The sequence below is a fragment of the Sorex araneus genome, chromosome 2, assembly GCF_027595985.1.
Source record: "Sorex araneus isolate mSorAra2 chromosome 2, mSorAra2.pri, whole genome shotgun sequence".
NCBI classification, from domain to species: domain Eukaryota; kingdom Metazoa; phylum Chordata; class Mammalia; order Eulipotyphla; family Soricidae; genus Sorex; species Sorex araneus.
In genome coordinates this window covers 236,440,814-236,461,813 of record NC_073303.1, presented here as the reverse complement: position 1 = coordinate 236,461,813, position 21,000 = coordinate 236,440,814, and the positions used below count along the sequence as shown (strand labels likewise).

Here is a 21,000-nt window from a genome sequence, read left to right as displayed (position 1 = left end):
AGGGGGGCCGGGGTGATGGATGGCTGGGCCTCAGCCGTGTCGCCAGCTCTGGCTCTCTTGAATGAGAGAGCCGATGGCAGATCACAGAAATACACACTTTTAATTATTAACGAGCTCGGCGATCGATCTGCTTTTTCTCGGATAAGTAAATACCATTGCAGAGATTTATAAGTGGGGTGCAGGGACACAGTACTCGGAAGGCTGCCAGGAATTCAGATGAGGGGGCCCCCTGTCATTTGGGGGGAGTCCGTGCTGCCTGCCAAGGGCCCAGGGCATGAGCCCGTCGGCCCCTCCCCAGCCCCCCCCAGCAGCCCCTCGGGCAGGCTGTACAGTGGGACAAAGCAAGCGGGGGTGTGTCGGGGGAGGGGTGAGCCTGCCCACTGCAGCACTGCAGGGCAGACGGAGGGGGACAGAGGGAAGCGTGCAGGACAGCGGCCTTGCACACGGACAGACAGACAGACAGAGGAAGAGGAGGGACTGCTGCAGCGCCAGCATAGCCGGCCGCTCCTCGTGCAGCTGCCGCGGCAGGCGGGCGGCGGCCAGGCGCTGGGATTGAAATGTCAGAAGCGATTTCCAACTCGCTGACACCCTGGCGCGGGGGACACGCAGGCAGCACCGGGCCTGGCGGCAGAGCTGGCTCCTGGCCACAGACCAAATGCTCCTGGGGGAACTCTGAGGAACCAGTTCCGGGTAGCCCCCCTCGGGGTGGGCGCCAGGAAGGGCCCCCAGCCGCCCGGCTCAGCCTCACCCAGCACAGCTCGAGGCAGGAAGCAAGCTCCCGGGCCCCGGGCAGCGAGCAGGATGGCGGGCCCTCACCCCAGGAACCCCGGCCCACAGGAGTCCAGGGCGGGGAAGCCCCACCTCCCCCACAACCCCAATTCAACCCACCCCCCCAACTCCCCAGGCTGAGCCGCCATCAGCTGCCTTCTGGAACCTTCGGTGCACGTACCCGGCTGAAGGGGATGCCGTACTTCTTGAGGATGATGGGCGAGATGAGGGTCATCTTGTGCCGCAGGAAGGCGTCGCAGCCCTGGGAGCTGCCAGGGAAGAAGCCTGCAGCGGACACAGGCCGTGAGCCGTGGCCAGACCCCCTCCCACCGTCCAACGCGGGGGCGGGAGAGCGGGCGTGTGAGCAGTACCTCCCTGCCTCCCCTGCCCCACCCCACCGGTGGTGGACAGACCCCACAGCAGCCCTGAGCAGCTGCCCACAGGGCCACCACGGGGACCCCAAGAACATTCCTCGGTGCCCACCGCCTCCCCTGGCTGGAGAGCCTCGTGCGCACGCGCGCCCCTGCACGCAGGAGGCGGCTGGCGCGGGGCTGCCAAGCATGAGAAACGCCCGGATCCCGCACTCGGCACTAAAAGCATTTCAATTAGAGTTACGGCTGCGGGGCAGCCGCGCGGCAGTGCCTCTCCCTAATGCGCGGAGTAAGTGGCTCTCATTAAAGCCCTAATAAAGACGCGCATCTTAAGTGATTAGCACCAATAAGGCCCGGCACATTAATGCGCTCTCCCTCCTTGGGCGCCGCACCCCGCGAGCCCATCTGCACGCGGCTTTTCATTCCCCCTATTAATCGCCGGCTCCTTCCACCCATCTCCAGGATGGAGTCTGCCATGCGTCCCTGAAACTGGCGGGGGGGACGCTGTGGGGGGCTGGGAGGCCCGTGCCCTGAACCTCCCACACTCCTTCCCGCCACCCGCCCACCCCCAGCCCACCCCTGCCTCTGCCCCCACCCACAGGGCGGCTTCCCTGGGTCCACCCCATGAGACGGAGGCTTGGCATGGAGGCTGGCACTGTCAGGAAGCGACTCCACCTCTGACTGGGTCACTGGACCCCGCAGCCCCAACTCCCCCAGCAGGAGCACCCGCGGTGGGGGGAGATCCACGCAGCCAGGCCAAGTGGACCCCCAGGCACCTCCTCTCTGATGCAGCTGGGGCTGGGGAGGGTCTCGATTCAGGGAGAAGCCCCAGCCCACCCAGCTCCCCAAACCCGAGGCTTTGGGGTTCCTCCCGGCAAGACAGACGCTGCAGCTTGGGCTGAAGCAATGGCACAGCGGGGAGGGCGCTGACCTTGCTTGCACACGGCCTGCCCGGGTTCGATCACCGACACCCCATCGGGTCCCCAGAGCCCCACAAGGAAGGATCCCTGAGTGCAGAGCCAGGAGCCAGTCCTGAGCATCACCAGGTGAGGCCAAAAATCAATATGCGCAAGCACAAATAAAAGTAACACAGACTCTTCGGGGGCCAGCAGGAGGCCCGAGTCCAGCAGTGCTCGGCCCCACGGGCGCCCACAGGCACGTCGAGAAACGAGGGCGACACCACTCGAGGGCTGGCACCTACCGATGGCGAGCCGCTCCAGGCGCTTGCCGTGCTCCGGGGGGATGGCGTACCTGAGAGCGAGACAGAATGACACGGTCAGGCCAGGAGAGAAGCTTCGGGAATGACCCACTTCCCAGGTGCAGCTGAGACAAGTGTGCAATCGGACAGGGGGAGGGCGAGCGGCCTCCGAGCCTAGGGGTGCAGGGAGAGTCCCTTCCCCAGGGGTGGTGGGGAGGGGACACCAGGACAGCCGGCACAGCTCCAGAGCCCCTCACCCACGGTCCCGCCCGGGCCCTGGGGCCAGACATGCCCTGAAGCTCCAGTGCTTGTTGGGGTTCGCCAGGGACATCCCCGTGGGGGTCACACCGCCCAGGGCAGCCAGCTAGAGAGAAACCCGCCCCCACGCCCAGGAAAGCGCATCGCAGGGCTCTCACTCTCTCCAGCCGGGAGGCCCCTCCAGGAGGGATGTGTATGAGGGACCCCCCGCCCCAGCCAAGGGCCAGGAGCCACCAGAAGCCCCACCACCCCTCCAGCCTCGGGCAGGCAGCATGACAGGAAATAGACCCTGCTCAGACAGGAACCAGGGCGGGGAGGCTGTGGGCGGCAGAAATCCACCCCCCCCCATTTCTCCAAAGGGGAGAGCAGGCACTCCAGGGTGGGGGGCCTGTTCCCCCCCCATATAAAGGGGCAGCAGCTGGCCCCAGAGCCAAGCCCCTGCGGGGGGAGGGCCCGGCCTACAGCGCAATGCACTGGGGACGGATGGGGGGAGTGACTCACGGCTCTCGCTTAATTACGGCCTGTAATTGGGAGTTGTAGCGATAAGATTAATTGAATCTGGGGGATATGGGAAGTCGAACGCGCCACACACTATCAGGAAGTCCAGCCGGCAGGATGCCCATGGAGTCGGCAGAAGCGCGGCCCCCCGAGAGACAAAGAGGGGACGACCCGCCTGGCTCAAGGTGGAGGCGGCTTTGGTGGGGACAGAGAGGCCGGGGTCTCCCCCCAGCTGCAGGGACGAGGCAGGCTTAGGGGCAGAGGTGGGGGAACAGCAAAGTGTCTTCAAGTCCACCCAGCTATTCAAGGACCCCGAAACCCTGCAGGCCTCCCGAGGGCAGGGACCCCAGAGCAGAGCCTTGTGGGGTCCCGCAGCCCGGGCGACCAGGCTCAGCTCCGAGAGGGGGAGGGAGAGCTGAGAGGGGACGTCCGCTGGGCCAACACAGGGCACCTGCCATTCCCCGGTCAGTTTTCTGTCGGGGGGCTGGGGGGACCGGCCTCTGACACCCGGGGCTGCTGGGCTCCCCGCAACGGCAAACCCACCATGCGCTCAGGGCCGGAGCGACAGCACAGCGGGGAGGGCGCTGGCCTCACACCCCATAGGGTCCCCGAGCACCGCCAGGAGGGATTCCTGAGAGCAGAGCTGCGTTGGCCCTGAGCACCGCCGGGTGTGGCCCCCAAACAAAACACCTCAGGGTCAAGCCCAGATGCTCTGCCCCGACGGGCCTTTGCAGAGAAACCAGCATCGTTCCCCCAAGACACGCCACTTCCTGGGCACCCTCAGGCCTCGCCAGTAGTCACCGCCCTGGGGGCCAGGACACAGGCTAAGGGGTGAAGGGAGGAGCAGAGCTGTGGGAGGCGAATGGACCAAGGGCGCTCCGAGGACAGAACCAGAATGGGTGGGGGGTGTGCACTGTGCACAGCCATGCGCATCTGTGCATGTGTCTGCATGCGTGTGTGCGTCTGCACACGCACTGCCAGGCCAGGCTGGAGCCCCCTCCGGAACATGACCCACACAAAACCCGACCAGACGCTCCTCCCCGCCCGCTCGCCCTCTGCCTTCCCAGGCTTTGCACAAAGACCCTCTGGACAGCCGTAACCAAACGGCACAGAACATTCTCCGGGCGGGCAGGCGGCGCCGTGTCCCCTCCCGAGGCTGACAGGCTCCGTGAGCTCGCGCTCGGCCACGGGGGCCCCTGGCAGGGAGGCGGCCGTGTCTGCAAGCCTGGGCAAGAAGAACCAGCTGGGGCAGGCGGGGAGCAGGGCCCGAGGGAGTGTCCCCCGAAACGCCCACAGGCTGAGCCCCCAGGAAGTAGCGTGCCCTAGTCGGGGAGACACCAACCCAGGCTCCCCCGCCTCCTGGCTCCTGCTTGTTCTCGGGGGTGTTTGGAGCAAAGGCCTCCCCCTAAAGGGTGCTGACGGCCACAGGGGCGAGAGCAGAGGCGGGCAGGGCCCCCCGCAGGCACCGGGACCCTTGACACCAGCTCGGCGCAGCTCGGCCCCTCTCTCGGGCCTCTCTCTCGTGTTGGGGCCCCAGGCTCAAGGGGACTCGGCAGGGCCCGGAGTGCCGAGGTGGGGGTGGGGGCCGGCGGCAGGAAAGCGCCCTCGGAGCCAGCCCCGACGCGGCTTCCTGTCGGCCGGGAGGACGCTATTAATAGTGTCATTTTCTCGGTGTTTTGTTTATTCCCCTGGAATGGCTTGATGGATGTGAATAATTATCAGACTATAAAAGCCAGCAAATGGGCTATTTTCTATCGCTCTAAATCATCAAACAAATAAAGTGTGAAACAGCGTTTTTGAATATAATTTTCCCCTCTAATGGCTCAGAATTATTATCAAGAACAATGAGAATAAATAAGCCAGGGCCTCTCGAGTTCGCAATTAAATGAGTGTGTCAGGAAGAGGGACACGGGCCATCTGGGGTGCCCGGCCAGAGCGGGGACATTCATCGGGTGGGTGGCGAGGGGTGTGTGAGCACAACACTCCATGGGGCCCCCGAGGGGCTCCCCCCTGCACCCACGCACCATCCACACCCCCAGACACTCCGACCTGCAGGTCCCGGGCATGACCAGACTGGGGGCAGCCACGCTGGGATCCCAACACCCCGGCCCATCCTGCATGAGCTGCACCCGGGGTGGGTGCCCCAGGACAGGGGCCCTGAGAATTCAGGGTGGCCATGGCACGCAGACGGTCTGCCATCATCCCTGAGCTCACTGTGGGTGCCGGGGCGGGGGCGGTGTGTCAGGGGATGGAGAGCTGACTTCAATGTCCGCACCTGGCCACAGGGCCACCCCCACACCCCACCTGATCCACAGGCTCCAGACCCCAAGGCAGGCGTGAGAGGGGACAGACTCCTAGGACTGGAGCGACAGGACAGCGACAGGCCCACCCAGGCCCGATTTTCAGAACCACCCAGCAACAGCTGGGACGGGCACGCCTCGGGGACCGGGGCTGAGCCGGAGGGGCCCATCCGGAGCTGGGCCACACGCAGCCCCAGGCTGGACTCTGACTCCGGCCCAGGCAGGGCAGGGGACAACCCTGTGGCCACGGGGCCGAAAAAGGCCAGTCATGACAGTCAGTCAGGCGCACGGGCTGGCGGAGAGGAGGAGGTGGGATCACGGGGACCCCCATCGCCCGGCCAGAGGAGCCCAGCCCAATTGGGGCCTGAAGCTGCAGCCGCTCCTGCGTCCAAGGCTGCCGGCTGCCCCGCGGGCGCCCTCCGCCACCACATCCTGACACTGCCACCCGAGTACGTGCTGGAGACGGCACAGGATTAGGGAAGTGTGTGTGTGTCTGTCTGTCTGTCTATGTGTCTGTGTATGCCCAAGTGTGTCTGTGTATGCGCATGTATGTCTATGTGTCTGTGTGTGCGTCTGTGTGTCTGTGTGCGCGTGCGTGTTTCTCTATGTGTCTGTGTCTGTCTATGTGTGTGTGTCTGTGTATCTCTGAGTGTCTCTGTCTGTGTGTGTGTTTCTGTGTCTCTGTCTCTGTGTGTATCTGTGTGTGTCTCTCTGTCTTTGTCTCTGTGTGTGTCTCTGCATGTGTCTCTGTGTGTCTGTATATCTGTGTCTGTGTGTATCTGTGTCTGAGTCTGTGTCTGTGTGTGTCTGTATGTCTGTGTGTATCTGTGTCTGTATCTATGTCTGTGTTTGTCTGTGCCTATGTGTCTCTGTGTCTGTGTGTATCTGTATGTGTCTGTGTGTTTGTGTCTGTGTGTTTCTGTGTGTCTGTGTCTGTGTGTGTGTTTGTGTCTCTGTGTCTGTGTGTCTCTGTGTGTCTGTGTTTGTCTGTGTCTGTGTGTCTGTGTCTGTGTGTCTGTGTGTGTGTTTGTGTCTCTGTGTCTGTGTGTTTGTCTGTGTCTGTGTGTTTCTGTGTCTGTGTTTCTGTGTGTGTGTTTGTGTCTCTGTGTCTGTGTTCCTGTGTGTCTGTGTGTCTGTGTCTGTGTGTCTCTGTGTATCTGTGTGTGTTTGTCTGTGTCTGTGTTTGTGTCTGTGTGTTTCTGTGTGTCTGTGTGTGTCTGAAACGGCCCTGGGCCCGTGGCATTTCTGTGGTGCAGCAGGAGCCCAATGCCGAGTCCCACGGCAGCGTGTTGGGCGGCTGCTCGGCAGCTGTGGGCACGAGCACGGGGTGGGCAGCGGGGCCAGGTGGGCGGGGTGCGGGCCTGTGTGCGGGACTCCCATGCCCAGGATTTCTGCCCTGTTAACTAGCAGGAGGCCATGGTGGGGGATGGGGATTCCGGTGAGGCCAGCCCATGGCACCAGCTGTGGGGGCTGCGGGAAGGGGGGGGCTCTGGCTTAGCCCCTGCAGCTTGGAGCCGGCCACCCTCACCCCATGGGGCCTGGGTATCCCCCAGGCCAGCATGCGTCTCAAGGGCTCAGGGCAGCTCAGGGCACAGTACACACGTCCCGACCCGCAAGCAGGCCCTGCACTCGGGAGAGCATCGGGTCGGGCGTGGGGGAGGCAGCGGAGCCCTGGGACCCCCCAGCGCCGTCCCCACCACTGTCTGGGGACACAGCCAACAAACCCCCCTGCTCCCCAGGGTGGGAGCCCCCGGTGCCCTGCATGAAAACCAGCCCCACAGCCCAGCCCCCTGCAGCTCGGGTCCAGCCCACAGGAGGGCTGCGGCGAGGGGCGGGTGCAGGTGCAGAGGCCAGAGCTCGCCAGCACCGCGCGGACGCTCCAGCTCCAAGTGCCCATTCTGGATGACGGACGGCCATCTGCTCGCGCCAGGCCAAGCCAGCGGGCAGAGCACAGGGCTGCAAGTGGACGGATGGATGGACGGACAGATGGGCAGACATTTAGACAGATGGGCGGAGAGACAAATGAACAGACAGATGGAGGACACCACCGCCACAGACCCCTCCGCCCCCCAGGGCCGACCCGCCCTCGGCTCCTGCCTTGCCCCCTCCTGGAGTCTGGCCCCGGGCCTTCCCTGCTATGGCTCCGTGCCCAGGGCAGGAGGGAGAGCAGGGCCCACAGGCGCGCCTGCTGCAGCCACCCGCCGTGAGCCACAGGAGGAGGTGCACAGGGACAGAGGCCCACGCTGCTCGGCACAGGCTGGCAAGGCCCCTGGGCAGACTGCCTGGCCCTCCTGGGAGGGACTGCGGCGGCCCTGCAGCGGCCCCTGCTGTCAGGAGGCGGAGATGGGCAGAGCCACCTCCTGGGGCCCGCCTGCAGGCAGAGGCAAGAAGAGCACAAGGGGCAGCAGTCTGGGCCCTGCTGAGGGGCAGCAGTGGGGGTGGGGGGGTGGCCGGGCCCCTTGGATGACCCCACGGCCTCTCCAGCAGAAAGTTCAGGGTCAGCTACAACAACAGCTCCTGCAGCCAAGCCTTGAAAACAGGCCCAGCTTCAGCCTCCCCTGCCCTCTGTCCACTGTCCACTGCCCACAGTCCAGTCCCCTCCCTGACCCCCGCCCCTGCCCTCCCCTGCCACCACCACCTGCAGAGGGACCCCAAGGCCCACACAGGCAGCCAGCCTCAGAGGCACCCTCCCTGCCAAGGCCCACCTTCACCGACATCAGGCTGCAGGTCACTCTGCCATGCACTCGGGGACCTCACGGCAGCATGTGGGGGCGACACTTGGCACTCAGCACCCAGCCCCCGGGGAGGCTGCCGCTGGACCCCTGCAGACACGGGGGCGGGATGGGGTCAGGAGCACAGCCTGGCACCTGGCCGAGGGGGCATCTGGGGACGCACCCGGGGGGCACGTGGTCCGGGGCGCAGTTTCCACAGGCACAGCCCAGCCGCGAAGGCGGCCTCAGAGCAGAACAAGGGTGTGCAGGGCCCCGGCGGCGTGGCCAGCCACCCCTGCTGGGGATGCAGGCCCAGGCCACGGGAAATAGGTGCGGCCCCCCTCCCCAGGAGACTGGGAGCGACCCCAGCAGTGGCAGGAGTGAGAGAGAAGTGGGCCAGCGGTGCAGGGAGCCCCACAGCCCAAAGACACGGCGACCCCAGGCACAAGCGTCTCAGAATCGGACACCAGAACGGACTTTCCCTCAGGAGAAGAAGGGCCTGCAGACTGCATCCCCGCACCTCTCAGCCCGGCTGGGGGTGGGGAGCCGGCGCCAGACACACACACACACACACACACACACACACACACACACACGAAGGAGGAAGGCCAGGGGGTCTCCTGCCCCCAGCTGGACCCAGATGGGGAGGGAGCTGGAGGAGCAGCGCCGGGGTAGAGCAGGAGCGCCACCTAGGGGCCATCGGGGAACACGCAGGCCAGCTCAGAGAGCTGATGGGCCCCACTCTAAAGAGAGCCACCGGGTCAGCAGGGGGACATACACGATACAGGGACACACACAGGGGTTTAGACACCCAGACACCCTCAGACAGACACACACACACACCTGCACACACGCCCTGCAGCAACAGCATGCACAGACCAGCTGGCTCTGTGTCCGCGAGGTCCTGGCCCCAGTGCCCCCCACAGCCGGGTGATGTTTCAGACCCGGGGAGGGTCAGGGGCGTGGCTCCAGCCACGGCAGAGGTGGGGTGCACTGGGAGGGAGGGGGCTGTTGGAGGCTGCCAGCACTGGATGGCCCCCAGCCGGGGCGTGCCCTGCTGTCTGCCCACCGCAGGGTCAGAAGGTGGCTGTGGAGGGCAGCTAATGAGGCCAGAGATCTGAGGGCGTGGAAGGGCCATGGCAACCGGCTGGGGGTGGAGGAGGTGCTGCCTTCTACCTGGGAGAGACCCAGGCCCCGCCCAACTTCCAGAGACAACACTTGGGGTACAAATCACGGACTTCCGAATTCTAAGAGCCTCATTTCTAGGGGGAGATGCCCCACCCATGTCAACCCTAACACAGCAAGGGCGGAGCCAGCAGCTGACAGGGGCGGAGTCAACAGCTAGGGTGGGTGGGGCCAGCATCTGCAGGGGGTGGGGACCAGCATGGCTCCACCCCAGAGCCCGCAGGAGCCTTGGGGGTCACTCACCAGGACTTGGGCTCCCCGAAGTGCAGGTAGTTGATGCTGTACAGGTCCATGTCCTCCGTGTGCCAGGCGAAGGTGGTCTTCCACATGCCAAAGTAGAGGTAGGGCGTGTTCACGCCCTCGATGATGGTGCCGCACTCCCGCTCCACCATGTCCAGGATGGTCTGCAGGTTCCCGATGTTCCACTGCGCCACGTCCTGTGGGCGCGGATGCCAGGCTGTCAGGCGGTGCATGACCACCCACACAGCCCCAAGCGGCCCACTGCAGCGTCTCACTGATGCCACCACCCGAAGTTCTGGCTAGCCCGGCCTCGTGCACACAGCCCAGGCCCACACACAATTTGTTTTTTTTCCATTTTTCTCAGTTTCATTTTAGGGTCACACCCGGCAGTGCTCAGGGCTGACTCCTGGCTCTGCACTCAGGGATCACACTCTGAGGGATGCTGGGATCAAACCAGGGTTGGCCACGCGCAAGGCAAAAGCCCTCTCCACTGTCCAAACGCTCCCACCCTCACAGACCATTTGGAACTTTCTAGAATGCCCTGGGAACAGAGGTCACTGTGCCTTGGGAAGACCCAGTGGAAGGTCAGGGTACGGAGCACTGTTCACGAGCCTCAGAGTCAGTGACCCAGTGGGCAGCAAGTGGCCTGCTCAGCCTTCCAACACCGTGCAGAGGCGGGGACCCGGCACCAGGCCATACCCTAGCACACTTCCTCTTTCCAATGAGCATGTGAGTGAGCCCGCACAGAGCCTCAAAGCTCTGAGACACATGCGCACATCCATCTCCAGGCCCAGGGGGCCAAGTGCACGGGAGAGGCCTTGGAGGGCCCAAAGGCTGACTGCCCACCCCCGGCCTGGTCATGAATGGACACACAGGGTCCACACAACTACAACGACCCACTTTCCCCAAGCACTTGGCAGTTCACTGCGGCCCCCACAACCCAACCTATGGCACTTCTCAGAGACGTAAACCAAACACCACGGACCACCCTGGTCACCCCAGGGACACTCAGGCACTTTCAGCATTGGCCCAGGTGGTCACGTCACGGCTGATTCTCCACCCAGGGACCATCATTCTCTAGAGATCTGGGGCAAAGGCACCATGTAAGATGAGTCCTTTGCGGGGTGATGGGGGTTGGGGGCCACAGCCAGTGGTGCTCAGGGCTGACTCCTGGCTCCACACTCAGGTATCATTCCTGGCAGCACTTGGGGGGGCCATATGGGATGCCAGGGATCGAACCCCAGAGGGCTGCGTGCGAGGCCAGAGTCTTACCCCACTGTGCACACACCCCGGGCCCCCCATGAGATGAGTCAGTCTCAAGCAACTATTTTCCCCCAGCCTGGGGCATTTCTTCTAGTTATTTTGGGGGCACCGCCTTGTTTTCAACATAAATGGACAAATCGGGGCTTCCCAAAAAGCCCAGGCAAGGAGAGGGGGAGCAGGGCTGGGCCAGGGGTGTCTGTCATCACTAGCACGGGAGCAGACTGCAGAAGACACTGGCTGCTTCGATGGTGACAGAGTGTTCTGGAACGGGCAGTGGCCAGCGGGGGACAGGGCTGTGCCCAGAAGCGGGGCCGGGCAGGGCCGGGGCCGGGGCCAGGGTTGAGGCAGGGCTGGGGTGTGGGCGGGGGCCATGGGCGGAGTCAGGGCCAGGGTGGCGCATGCGCACTCACATCATCATACAGAGAGCCGCTGATGTCCGCCCCGTAGATGGGCGACACGAACGTCAGGTTCTTCCAGTACTTGCGCTCCAGGTCGTCGAAGTCCTGGTGCCGTGGGGTGCAGTACCTGGAGGCAAAGGGTGCCGCGGTGGGCGGGGGCTCGGGTGAGCCCCAGGCTCTCTCCCAGCCCCCCACTGCCCGGCCAGGAGGGCTGTGGTCAGATGCCATGTGGGCGGGTCTCTCTCCCGTGGATGGGACAGGGAGGGGGTCCCGCCAGGGACAGCCCCACACTTCCCATCTCTAGCCTTCGGGGGCCCATCAGACGCACAAGGAGCGCGGGGGTCGAGGGGGCAGACAGAGGCTTTCAGCACCCCCAACCTGTAGGCAGACAGACCAATGGGGGCCAGGCACAGGAACCCAGACGCCCCACGTTCACTGCAGAGGGACAGGGCAGGCACACACATATGAACGTCAGAGTGCAGGAGGTCTTGAGGGGTGCCCACGGAAGCACCCACCAATGCACCTGGGACTCAACAGGCCCAGCAAGGTCCCACAACACACCCAGAAGCTTAGCAAGTGCCCATAAGGGGCGTCTGTGTCGCGAGTGCTGTGAGGGGTGCCTGCCGTGAGGGGCATCTGTGCCGTGGGTGCCGTGAGGGGTGTCTGTGCCATGAGGGGCATCTATGCCATGGGTGCCGTGAGGGGCATCTGTGCCGTGAGTGCCGTGAGGGGTGTCTGCCATAATGGGTATCTGTGCCATGGGTGCCATGAGGGATGTCTGTGCCATGAGTGCCATGAGGGGTGTCTGCGCCGTGGGTGCCATGAAGGTGTCTGTGCCGTGGGTGCCGTGAGGTGTCTGCCATGATGGATGTCTGTGTTGTGGGTGCCATGAGGGGCGTCCGTGCTGTGGGTGCCGTGAGGGGCGTCCAGTGCTGTGGGTGCCGTGATGGGTGTCTGTGCCATGGGTGCCATGAGGGGCATCCGTGCCATGAGGGGTGTCTGTGCCGTGGGTGCCGTGAAGGGTGTCGGTGCCGAGAGCCCGTGAGCCGCGGGGTTGTGTGCTGCATACTTCTCGCTGTTGGCCAGGCGTCGGTACTCGCCCACGGTCATGGCCTTCTTCTGGATGTTGTACTGCGTGAACAGGCCCGACTGGCCGGTCACCACCTGCTGGATGGGCGCGGGGATGATCACGTCATCGATGTCGTCATAGGTCTGCCGAGGCTTCCACTCCTTCGGGGGGATGATCTGCGAGGCCCAGATGGTGTCAGCAGCACGGCCCGGGCATCGCCCACCCCACCCCAGCAGGCAACGAGAACTCTGACCCCTCTGCTGGGAGCGAATGTTCCACACGGGCACCAAGAGCTACCCAAGTGCCCTGCGGGCTTCCAGGCCCCCCACGGGCGCCACGCTAGGGCAGAACTGCTCCTGCGTCCCCACGCTGCCTGCCAACCTCTGCGGCCACAGGACCACAGCGCCAACTGGTGGCAGGCGGCAGCACTGCACCCGGCCCTCGGCTCACGCAGGCAGGAGAGGGGCCAGAAGGAAATGGCCCGGCCCAGGCAGAGGCTGAGGCTGAGGGCCCCGAGCCCCAGGGGACAATCTCCAGGCCCCTCGAGAGGCTGTGTCCCTCACACACAATCCGGGGAGGGCAGGAAGGCACCGTGCAAGGGCTCTGAAGGAGTACCCCAGGGTCTCCGGGAGGAAGCATGGCAAGAGGGTCCCAGTCAGCAGAGCTGTACCCACATCTCACAGGGCCTCAGGCCGCCCCAGAGCTCAGGAGAAACGCCATAAACCCCAAGGGCTATCTGCGGGGGAGCCAGCTCCGAGGGGCCCTGGGGGCCAGGCCAAGATAGTGTCCTGGGCCAGAGGGAGGAGTGTCCATGGGTCAGAAGGAGGAGGGTCTGTGGGTCAGAGGGAGGAGTGTCCATGGGTCAGAGGGAGGAGGGTCCGTGGGTCAGAGGGAGGAGTGTCGTCAGAGGGAGGAGTGTCCGTGGGGTCAAAGGGAGGAGGGTCTGTGGGACAGAGGGAGGAGGGTCTGTGGGTCAGAGGGAGGAGTGTCCGTGGGACAGCGGGAGGAGGGTCCGTGGGTCAGAGGGAGGAGCGTCCATGGGTCAGAGGGAGGAGGGTCCGTGGGTCAGAGGGAGGAGCGTCCATGGGTCAGAGGGAGGAGGTCCGTGGGTCAGAGGGAGGAGGGTCCATGGGGTCAGAGGGAGGAGGGTCCCGAGTGAATGGTCGCGGCCCCTGCTTCTGGGGCCTGTACCCCCCCATGACCCTAACTTTCCTCCGGCCCCTCCTGTGGACACGGCCGCCCTGGGACGGGGCACCACGCCCACTGCCCCGCCTGCCCCCAGCCCTCACACCGGGAATCAGGGATCGAGCACCTTGGCCAGGCCGGCGCGGTGGGCGCCCTGGGACTCGATGTAGGCCACGTATCTGTTGAAGTCTTTGAACTCTTCCATGGTGGGCCGGAAGGTCATGATCTTACAGCTGGGGTTCTGCGCCCCGTGATCCTCGGACCCCATGGTGACGGCCGGGAGCTGGCGCACCTGTGGGGAGGGGAAGGGTGAGTGGGCGGGGTGGTGGCAGCGCAGGGCTGATTCCGCGGGGGAGCTGGGCGCCCCCTGATCCCACCCCTGCCCCCCCACTCCACGCCAACACCGAGCTGACTGCAGGCGAGAGACCCATAGGGAACCCCCTGGGCCCCACGCGCAGCCCACAGCCTAGTCGGGGGTGGGGACGCTCTGCACGGCCACACCTGGGCCCAGGCGGGTGAGGTCCCGAGTGTGAATCTGATGCACTGATTATCTGGGGGATCACTGTGGGGTGCCGGGGATCGAACTCAGGTTGGTCACGTGCAAGGCCAGCATCCTCCCGGGGCCCACAGTCCATCCCCAGCATCCCGTGGGCTCCCAGGAACCCCGCCAGGAGGGATCCCTGAGCAAAGAGCCAGGAGTCAGCCCTGAGCACCGTGGCTGTGGCCCCAAAACCAAGAAAATAAAGAACAAAACCCAGGAGGAGACACAGATGCCCCAGGTGGGAGGTGAGACCTGGCATCCACCGACCCCAGATGTTGGCAAACAGCTCGACCAAGTCCAAACCTTTCGGCAAAGGACACTGAGACCAGATTGGGATCCTACTGCACTGCTGACAGCGGGCACTAGGGGGCAGTATGTACCCAGAAACTGCAGCTGAGCCCACAGAAGCACAGGGTGCCACGCTCGGGGATGCTGCCGGGACCAGCCAGCCGACCCCAGCCCAGCTCTGTGCATCCTACAGGGTCCCAGCCCACGTGACCACCTGGGGTCCACAGGGAGAAGGACAGGGGCCCCGCCAGAAGAAGGGCCAGGCTGTGCTTTTGCCTGGACGGGAGGGCTAGAACTGGCAGGACTCCCCAGAGGCCCCCACCAGCCCTCAGGCTCAGGGTGGGGGTAGATGCTCCAGGGTACCATCCCTTACCCCAGGTTCAGCTGGGCCCAGGGCCCTCACCCAGCTGAAAGTCGGCAGGCAGGAGTGGTGTGGGGAGAGCTGTGCAGGGGTAAAGGGAGAGCTGTGCAGGAGTGAGGCAAGAGTTCTGCAGGGGTGCAAGAAGGACTGAGAGGGGTGAAGGGGGAGTTCTACAGGGATGCGGGAAGGACTGTGCAAGAGTGAGGGGAGTGGTCTGCAGGGCTGTGGGAAGGGCTCTGCAGGGGTGAGGAGAGAGTTCTGCAGGGCTGTGGGAAGGACTGTGCAGGGGTGAGGGGAGAGTTCTGCAGGGCTGCGGGAAGGGCTGTGCAGGAGTGCTGGCAGGGCTCCCTGTGGGGCAGGAGAACGTGGAATATGTGAAAAGACGCCATGTGCACACACATCTCGCATGCCCATGTAGGACTCTGTGCAGGGGTGGGGGTACATGTTTGTGCCAAGGTGAATCCTGAGGCTCTCCTTGTCTGTCCCCTGGAGACCTAGGGTCGGGTGGACAGAACAGAAACCAAACATGGTTTATCACCCCACACAGGCGCACTTCAGACTCAAGAGCAGTGCCAGGACCACAGGATGGTAATTAAGCAGTGAAGGGGGATCTGGCAGAACTTTCCAGAACCAACAGGTGCCCTTTTCTTTTGCTTTATTTGGGGACCACACCTGGCCGACTCAGGGATCACCCCTGGTGGGTCAGGGGTCCATGCGGGCCCCCCACACCACTGTCCCTGGGCAGGCCGGGTGCTGCAGCCTTGGCAGGAAACAGGCCGGTGTGCAGGAAGTTGGGTGACAGAGGCAGCAGAGACATCGGGAGGGAGATGCCACCCACACTCCCCTTGCTGGAGGAGCAGGCCAGAGACCCCATTGCCAGGAGCACAGGTCAGGGCCCTGGGCGCTAGGGCTCCCCGCCTGAGAGTCCCTCCCAGAGGGAGGAGGGAGGCCACGGGCCAAGGACAGCGGGTGACAACTGGAAGCTGTCAGGATGAGGCTGCAACCCCCAGCACAGGAAGCTGTGGCTGGAGGAACAGCGTGGAGCTATCTCCCCGTCTTGTCACCCCCACACTCTGTGTCTCATCTTGGCGCTGATCACTGCACTTCCCCATCCTGGGCCCCAGAGTCCAGGTGGAAATGGCGCAAACGGGGTGCCGGTTTGCGCCATTTCCACCTGGACTGACTCCTCAGTCAGTGGAGGAGTCTGGCCACACCCTCATGGCCCTGCCCCCCTCCCGTGTGTGTGTGTGTGCGCGCGCGCGCGCGCGCACACACCACGCTACACGCTTGGGGTCTGAATGGGGTGATTATGCGGCCTGTGAATCGTGGCTCAATAAAGCGATTCTTTTCCTTTAAAAGCCATTTGTCTGGGGACCCTGCATGCCTCAGGGCCAAGTCTGACCCCAGCCGGCGCCACCACAGTCCTGGGACCCCTGCACTCTGAGCCAGGGGGAGGAGACATGTCCAGGCAGGCTGACAGGGGCAGCTCCAAGCACCGAGGTCAGCAGTCAGAGGTCACCCTAGCTGGGGATGCCTCCTGGGCCCGCCCCCAACTGCACCTCACCTGGTCTCCACACTGGGGACTCGTGGGCAGGGAGTGGTCAGACGACCCCATGGAGGCCTGCCTGGCAGAAGGGGCCTTTCACCACCCCCCACTCACCTCCCCCAAGTAGACCTCTGGAGGGCGCCAAGCTTGACACAAGAAAGGCTTCCACCTGTTCATGTCTGTCCATCAGTCCATCTGTCTGTCTGTCCGTCTGTACATCTGTCCTTCTGTCTACCCGTGCAGCTGTCCATCTATCCATCTGTCTTTCAGACGTGGAGAAAGTCTGCCCATCCCTGAAAGACTGCTTTGGGGAGGGACCCCAGAAACAGGCCCTCTGAGACCACCGGTGACTCCGGCAGCTCCCCGCAGCCCCGGAGAGTGGGGACAGCGACGTGCCAGGCCACAGTGGGAAACCTGCTGGCCCCGATACGGCAGCCTGTGCCACTGACCCATTGGACTGGGCTTACCCGTCAGCCCTGGCCCCCCTGCACCAGGGTAGGGGGTGGCGTGGCCCGGGAAGCCAAGGCTGGGGGCCCTGGGGGTGAGTTGGGGAGGTGCAGCTCAGCGTGCAGGAGCTCCAGGTTCTAGTCAGGGCAGGGGTGAAACCCCAGACTCGGCGGGCCTCGGACCGAGGGGCTCCAGGGGCACGGGAGCTCTGGAGACGGCCGGGCCAATGAAGCTGGGCTCAGAAGCAAGGCCCCTCCCTCCCCGCAGGAGGAGCCTTCTCGGGGACCCTGGTGGGCAGCGGGGGCGGCACCTGTGCCCAATGCCATCTGGACTGGGAACGCCCCACCAGGCACTGCCGGCTGGGCCCCGAGCTCACGGGTGGTCTGGGGGAGGGCGCCCTGCAGCCGGCGCATGGGGTACGACCAAGAGTCAGCATTGGGCACTTACTCGGAAGCTGCGGGTCTGTGCAGACGTCGGGGCGCCGTGCAGGAGCCTTGTTCACGGGCAGCACAACGAAGGGCCCTGCAAGGGACAGTGTGTGAGCTCCCCACAGGCCATGAGCCCCCCACGACCCCTCCCCAGGGGGAAATGTGGTGGGGCCGGAGCTACATGACAGCCGGGAGGGTGCTGGCCCTGCATGTGGCACATCGGTTCAATCCCAGCATCCTGAACCCCACCAGGAGCAAGTCCTGAGCACAGAGCCAGGAGTAACCCCTAGGCATCACTTGGTGTGACCCAAAACAGACACACAAGAAAAGCACAAGACATGGGGCGGGGGGGAGGGACAGAGAGGAGCCCAGGGGAAAGTGCAGCGAGCCTGAGGGAGGGACAGGGAGAGCGAGGCCAGCTCTAGCCTGATCCCACCAGATGTGGCTCCAGAACCGGAAATGAATTTGTTTTTGATTAACAGGCACGGCTGGGACGGTACCGTGTCCAGGTCCCCTCAGGCACCATCCCCACCTGTCACAGCCTGCAGTGATCCCCATGACCGGCATGCCCCGGGTCAGGGAAGCACAAGCCAGAGACCCCCTCCCTCCCCCCACCCGGTCAGGCAGAGTCGGGGTGACAGCGGCCATCCCGGCGTGCAGCCCCCCAGCCCCACCCCCAGCAGGGTCGTCCCAAGCCCTGTGGACACTACAGACATCCTGCAGGGTCCAGGCCCGGCCACCCGAGAGTCACCGAAAGGGGCTCCCAGCCCTCCGAGCAATGCGTGGGGAGACCAGAGCCAACACAGCGAGCTGTGTCACCCAGGACGACTGCTCGGCAAGCGTGCGGAGGGGGTGGCCACGTGGACCAGAGGCCCCGTGGATGAGGCCAGCAGCTCCTGGCCTGCACCCTAACTGCCCGGAGGGTGGACACACACACACCCAGCTCCGGGCCGGGAAGCGGCACAAGGACTCAGAGTGTGCTCCCCGGGGCCACCCCATCTGCCCCACGCACCCTGGCTGCTCCGCCGGGCAGGAGCCCCAGCGCTTTCCAGACACATTGCAGCCAGGTGAGGGACACGGATGGGTCCACACAGGCCCAGAGACTGACCCTGTGGCTCCAGGCCACAGGTCTTGGGGTGCTGTAGAGGGCAAAGACAAACGTGGCCACAGCCGTTCAGACCTTCTCTGCGACAGCACGTCGGAAATAACGCCAGAGGGAGAAGAGAAGCCAAACGGAAAGGAAAAGCCGGGAACAGGCAGGGAGAGAACGCAGGTCCCAGCAGAGGGGACGGGCATGGGCCCGGGCACGGGCCTGGGCACACGGAGCCATGGCGACGGGTGAGGGGAAAGGCTCCCCATCCCGCAGTGCCCACAACGGCCCCTGCAGGACGCCACTCACAGCGCCACTAGGAACCAGGCTGAGACCTCCTGCCAGGAGAGAGTAAACCGCCACATGAACACACACGGGCGATGTCCGGTGACTCGAGAAAAAGCGACATGGGCGGGCGTTAGCCTTGCACAACCACAGGATCCCCATGTCCTGCCGGGAGTGAACCGTGACCACAGATCCAGGACTCAGCTCTGGGCATCACCAGCGTGACCCGAGAACTTAAAAAAAGACAGAAGTGACCAGAGGGGCCAGGAGGCGGCTTGCATGGCGAGGACATGCCTCCCAGGGGGTAAAGTGCTTGCCTCGTGTCCGGCCCCAGCACTGCCGGGAGGGATCCCAAGCACAGTCAGGAGTCCCCGGGCACCAGCACCTGCCAGACCCCAAATTTCCCCACCAAAAGAGAACCCGTCTTGGCTTCAGGTGTGGGCTGGTAACTCTGCCCACCAGGGCTATCAGGAGGGGCAAGGAGACACGGGGACAAGGGGGAGCTGGGAGCCCTGTCACTCGAGAGACTACCATCTATCACCGTGGTAAGTCACCGGGCCAAACTGGAGCCCGCTCGCCACCTACTGGCTGGAGAGGGAAGTGCATGGGCCTCTTGGGAGCAGTAGCTTCTGGTTTAGGGGGTGGGGGAGCAATGTCAAGCTGGGCTGGATCAGGCTCCCAAGCATTGTGTCCACCCCAGAAAAAGGAAGGCTTGCCCCTGGGGGGGAGGGGCAGAAGGCTGCATTTTATAAGCCTCACTCCTCAGAGCCCAAGGTGGAAACAACCCAATACCTCTTGCCCATCCCCCCCACACACACCCATGGCAGGGACAGAAATAAAATGCGACCCCAGACACCAGACACCCCTGAGCCACTGCGTGGGGGTGGGACGGTTGAGAGGGGGCTGACACCCGCAGATGCTGCTCCACACCCCTAAAATCCAGGATGCACAGGGACAGAAACAGACCCCCTCCCCCAACAAGAAGGCCCCCGAGGGTACAATTATGGAATCATCTAGAACAGGGCCCTCCACAGACAGGAAATGGGGGTTGGGGAGGCGAGGGGCGCAGTGCGTGCTAGACATACACAGGCTTCCTCTGAGGAGACAGGAATTAGAAATTGAGATCTGGAATTAGGCTGTGCAGTTTTGCAGAACATTTGCTGACATGAGATCTAGAGTTTGGAAGGCTAGGGCTTAAAAACAGGGACACAGAAGGGGTTGGGAGGGCGCTGGCCTTGCACGCAGCAGCTGAACAGGGTTCGAGCCCGCCAGGAATGATCTCTGAATGCAGATCTAGAGGCAGGAGTTAAGTCCCGAGCACCTGGCCCAGAGAGTATGGGCCAGGTGGGAGGGCGCTTGCCTTGCACGTGGCCAACTAGGATTTAACCCCCAGCACCCCACAGAGTCCCCAGAGCACCACCAGGAGAAATTCCTGAGTGCCAGGAATAACCCTACAGTATTGCTGGGTTATTCCAAAAAACATAAGAGTCCGAGCACCTGCCAGATGTGGTCCCCAAACTAAACATGGGGGGAAGGATGTAGCGGCCCTAGAGGGATGCCCAAGTCCTGGCACATTTACCCGACCAAGCAACAGCCCCTATAAAATAACCCTATCAACCAGAGTAGAAATCCAGGGCCCCCCCCCCAGAGTTCAGCTCAGCACCCGGATGTGGAATGGACCCCAGCTGCAGCTTTCCTAGGAAGAGTGACGGAGCGACAGGAGGGTCCAGTGACCCTCCTCAGGTCACTCTTTCAAGCCCGAAGACTGGCTTCAAGGGGGCGTGACACACTGACCCAGATCTGCAGCAGGGCAGGGCCCCAAGGAAGCAGAACTGAGCCGAGCAGCAGCCCGACAGGCCGGCCTGCCCCTCCCCCGCAGGCTGGCAGCAGAGGCTGGAGGCTAAGGCGGCCCTTGCCCGTGGAGTGGGAGGGCTCCCTGGACACTCCGTTGTGGTCCTGGGCTTGCTCCCAATGGGGCGGCAGAGCCTGGCCCCTAACAGGGTGCGGGCAAACCGAGAGCAACGACTGCGGCAGGAGCGGCTGGAAGGGGCCAGACTCGGGGAAACATGGGGCAGGCCAGACCGGTCAGCCGCTGCACGGCTAGTTCAGCGCACAGGATAGCAGGCCCGGAAACAGGAGGCACACAGCCAGGAAAGTGGAAGAGGCAGCGCCGGAGGAACTGTCCAATAGAACGGAGGCAGAGGAGGAAGCCGGCCAATAGGACGGGACCCAGCGGCCCAATCACAAGGCAGGCTGCGGCGGGGGCGTGGCCCTGGTGAGGGCGCCGCCCCCACGCTGGTCCAGGAGCCACTGATGCACACAGGCGCCGCACAGCTCGGTCCCCGGATCATCACGCTGGCCGCAGGGAATCGCGGCCAGAGCCAGGTGCTGGACACACTGCCACTGCCGATTTTTGGTGAAAGGCCACACACTCTTTTCTTCGGGGGGTTGTTTTTGGGCAACACCCAGCGGTGCTCAGGCTCCTGATTCCGGCTCTGCACTCAGGGGTCACTCCTGGAGGAGCAGGGGTCCCTATGGAGTGCCGGGGTCGAACCCGGGTCAGCCACTGG

General features: G+C 64.0%; 1 protein-coding gene across 2 annotated transcripts in view; it reads right to left on the bottom strand.

Annotated features, from left to right (window-relative positions):
• KDM4B (lysine demethylase 4B) overlaps positions 1-21,000 on the bottom strand; it is a 43,108-nt gene that overhangs the window by 13,549 nt on the left and 8,559 nt on the right. For both annotated transcript variants that reach the window (XM_055126925.1, XM_055126926.1), the window contains exons 2-8: positions 17,075-17,149; positions 13,572-13,736; positions 12,260-12,435; positions 11,203-11,317; positions 9,533-9,726; positions 2,341-2,390; positions 950-1,053 (exon numbers count right to left, since the gene is read on the bottom strand). In XM_055126925.1, the coding sequence (XP_054982900.1) occupies positions 950-1,053; positions 2,341-2,390; positions 9,533-9,726; positions 11,203-11,317; positions 12,260-12,435; positions 13,572-13,712 (780 nt within the window). In that variant the 5' untranslated portion in view covers positions 13,713-13,736; positions 17,075-17,149. The remainder of the gene's footprint in view (positions 1-949; positions 1,054-2,340; positions 2,391-9,532; positions 9,727-11,202; positions 11,318-12,259; positions 12,436-13,571; positions 13,737-17,074; positions 17,150-21,000) is intronic.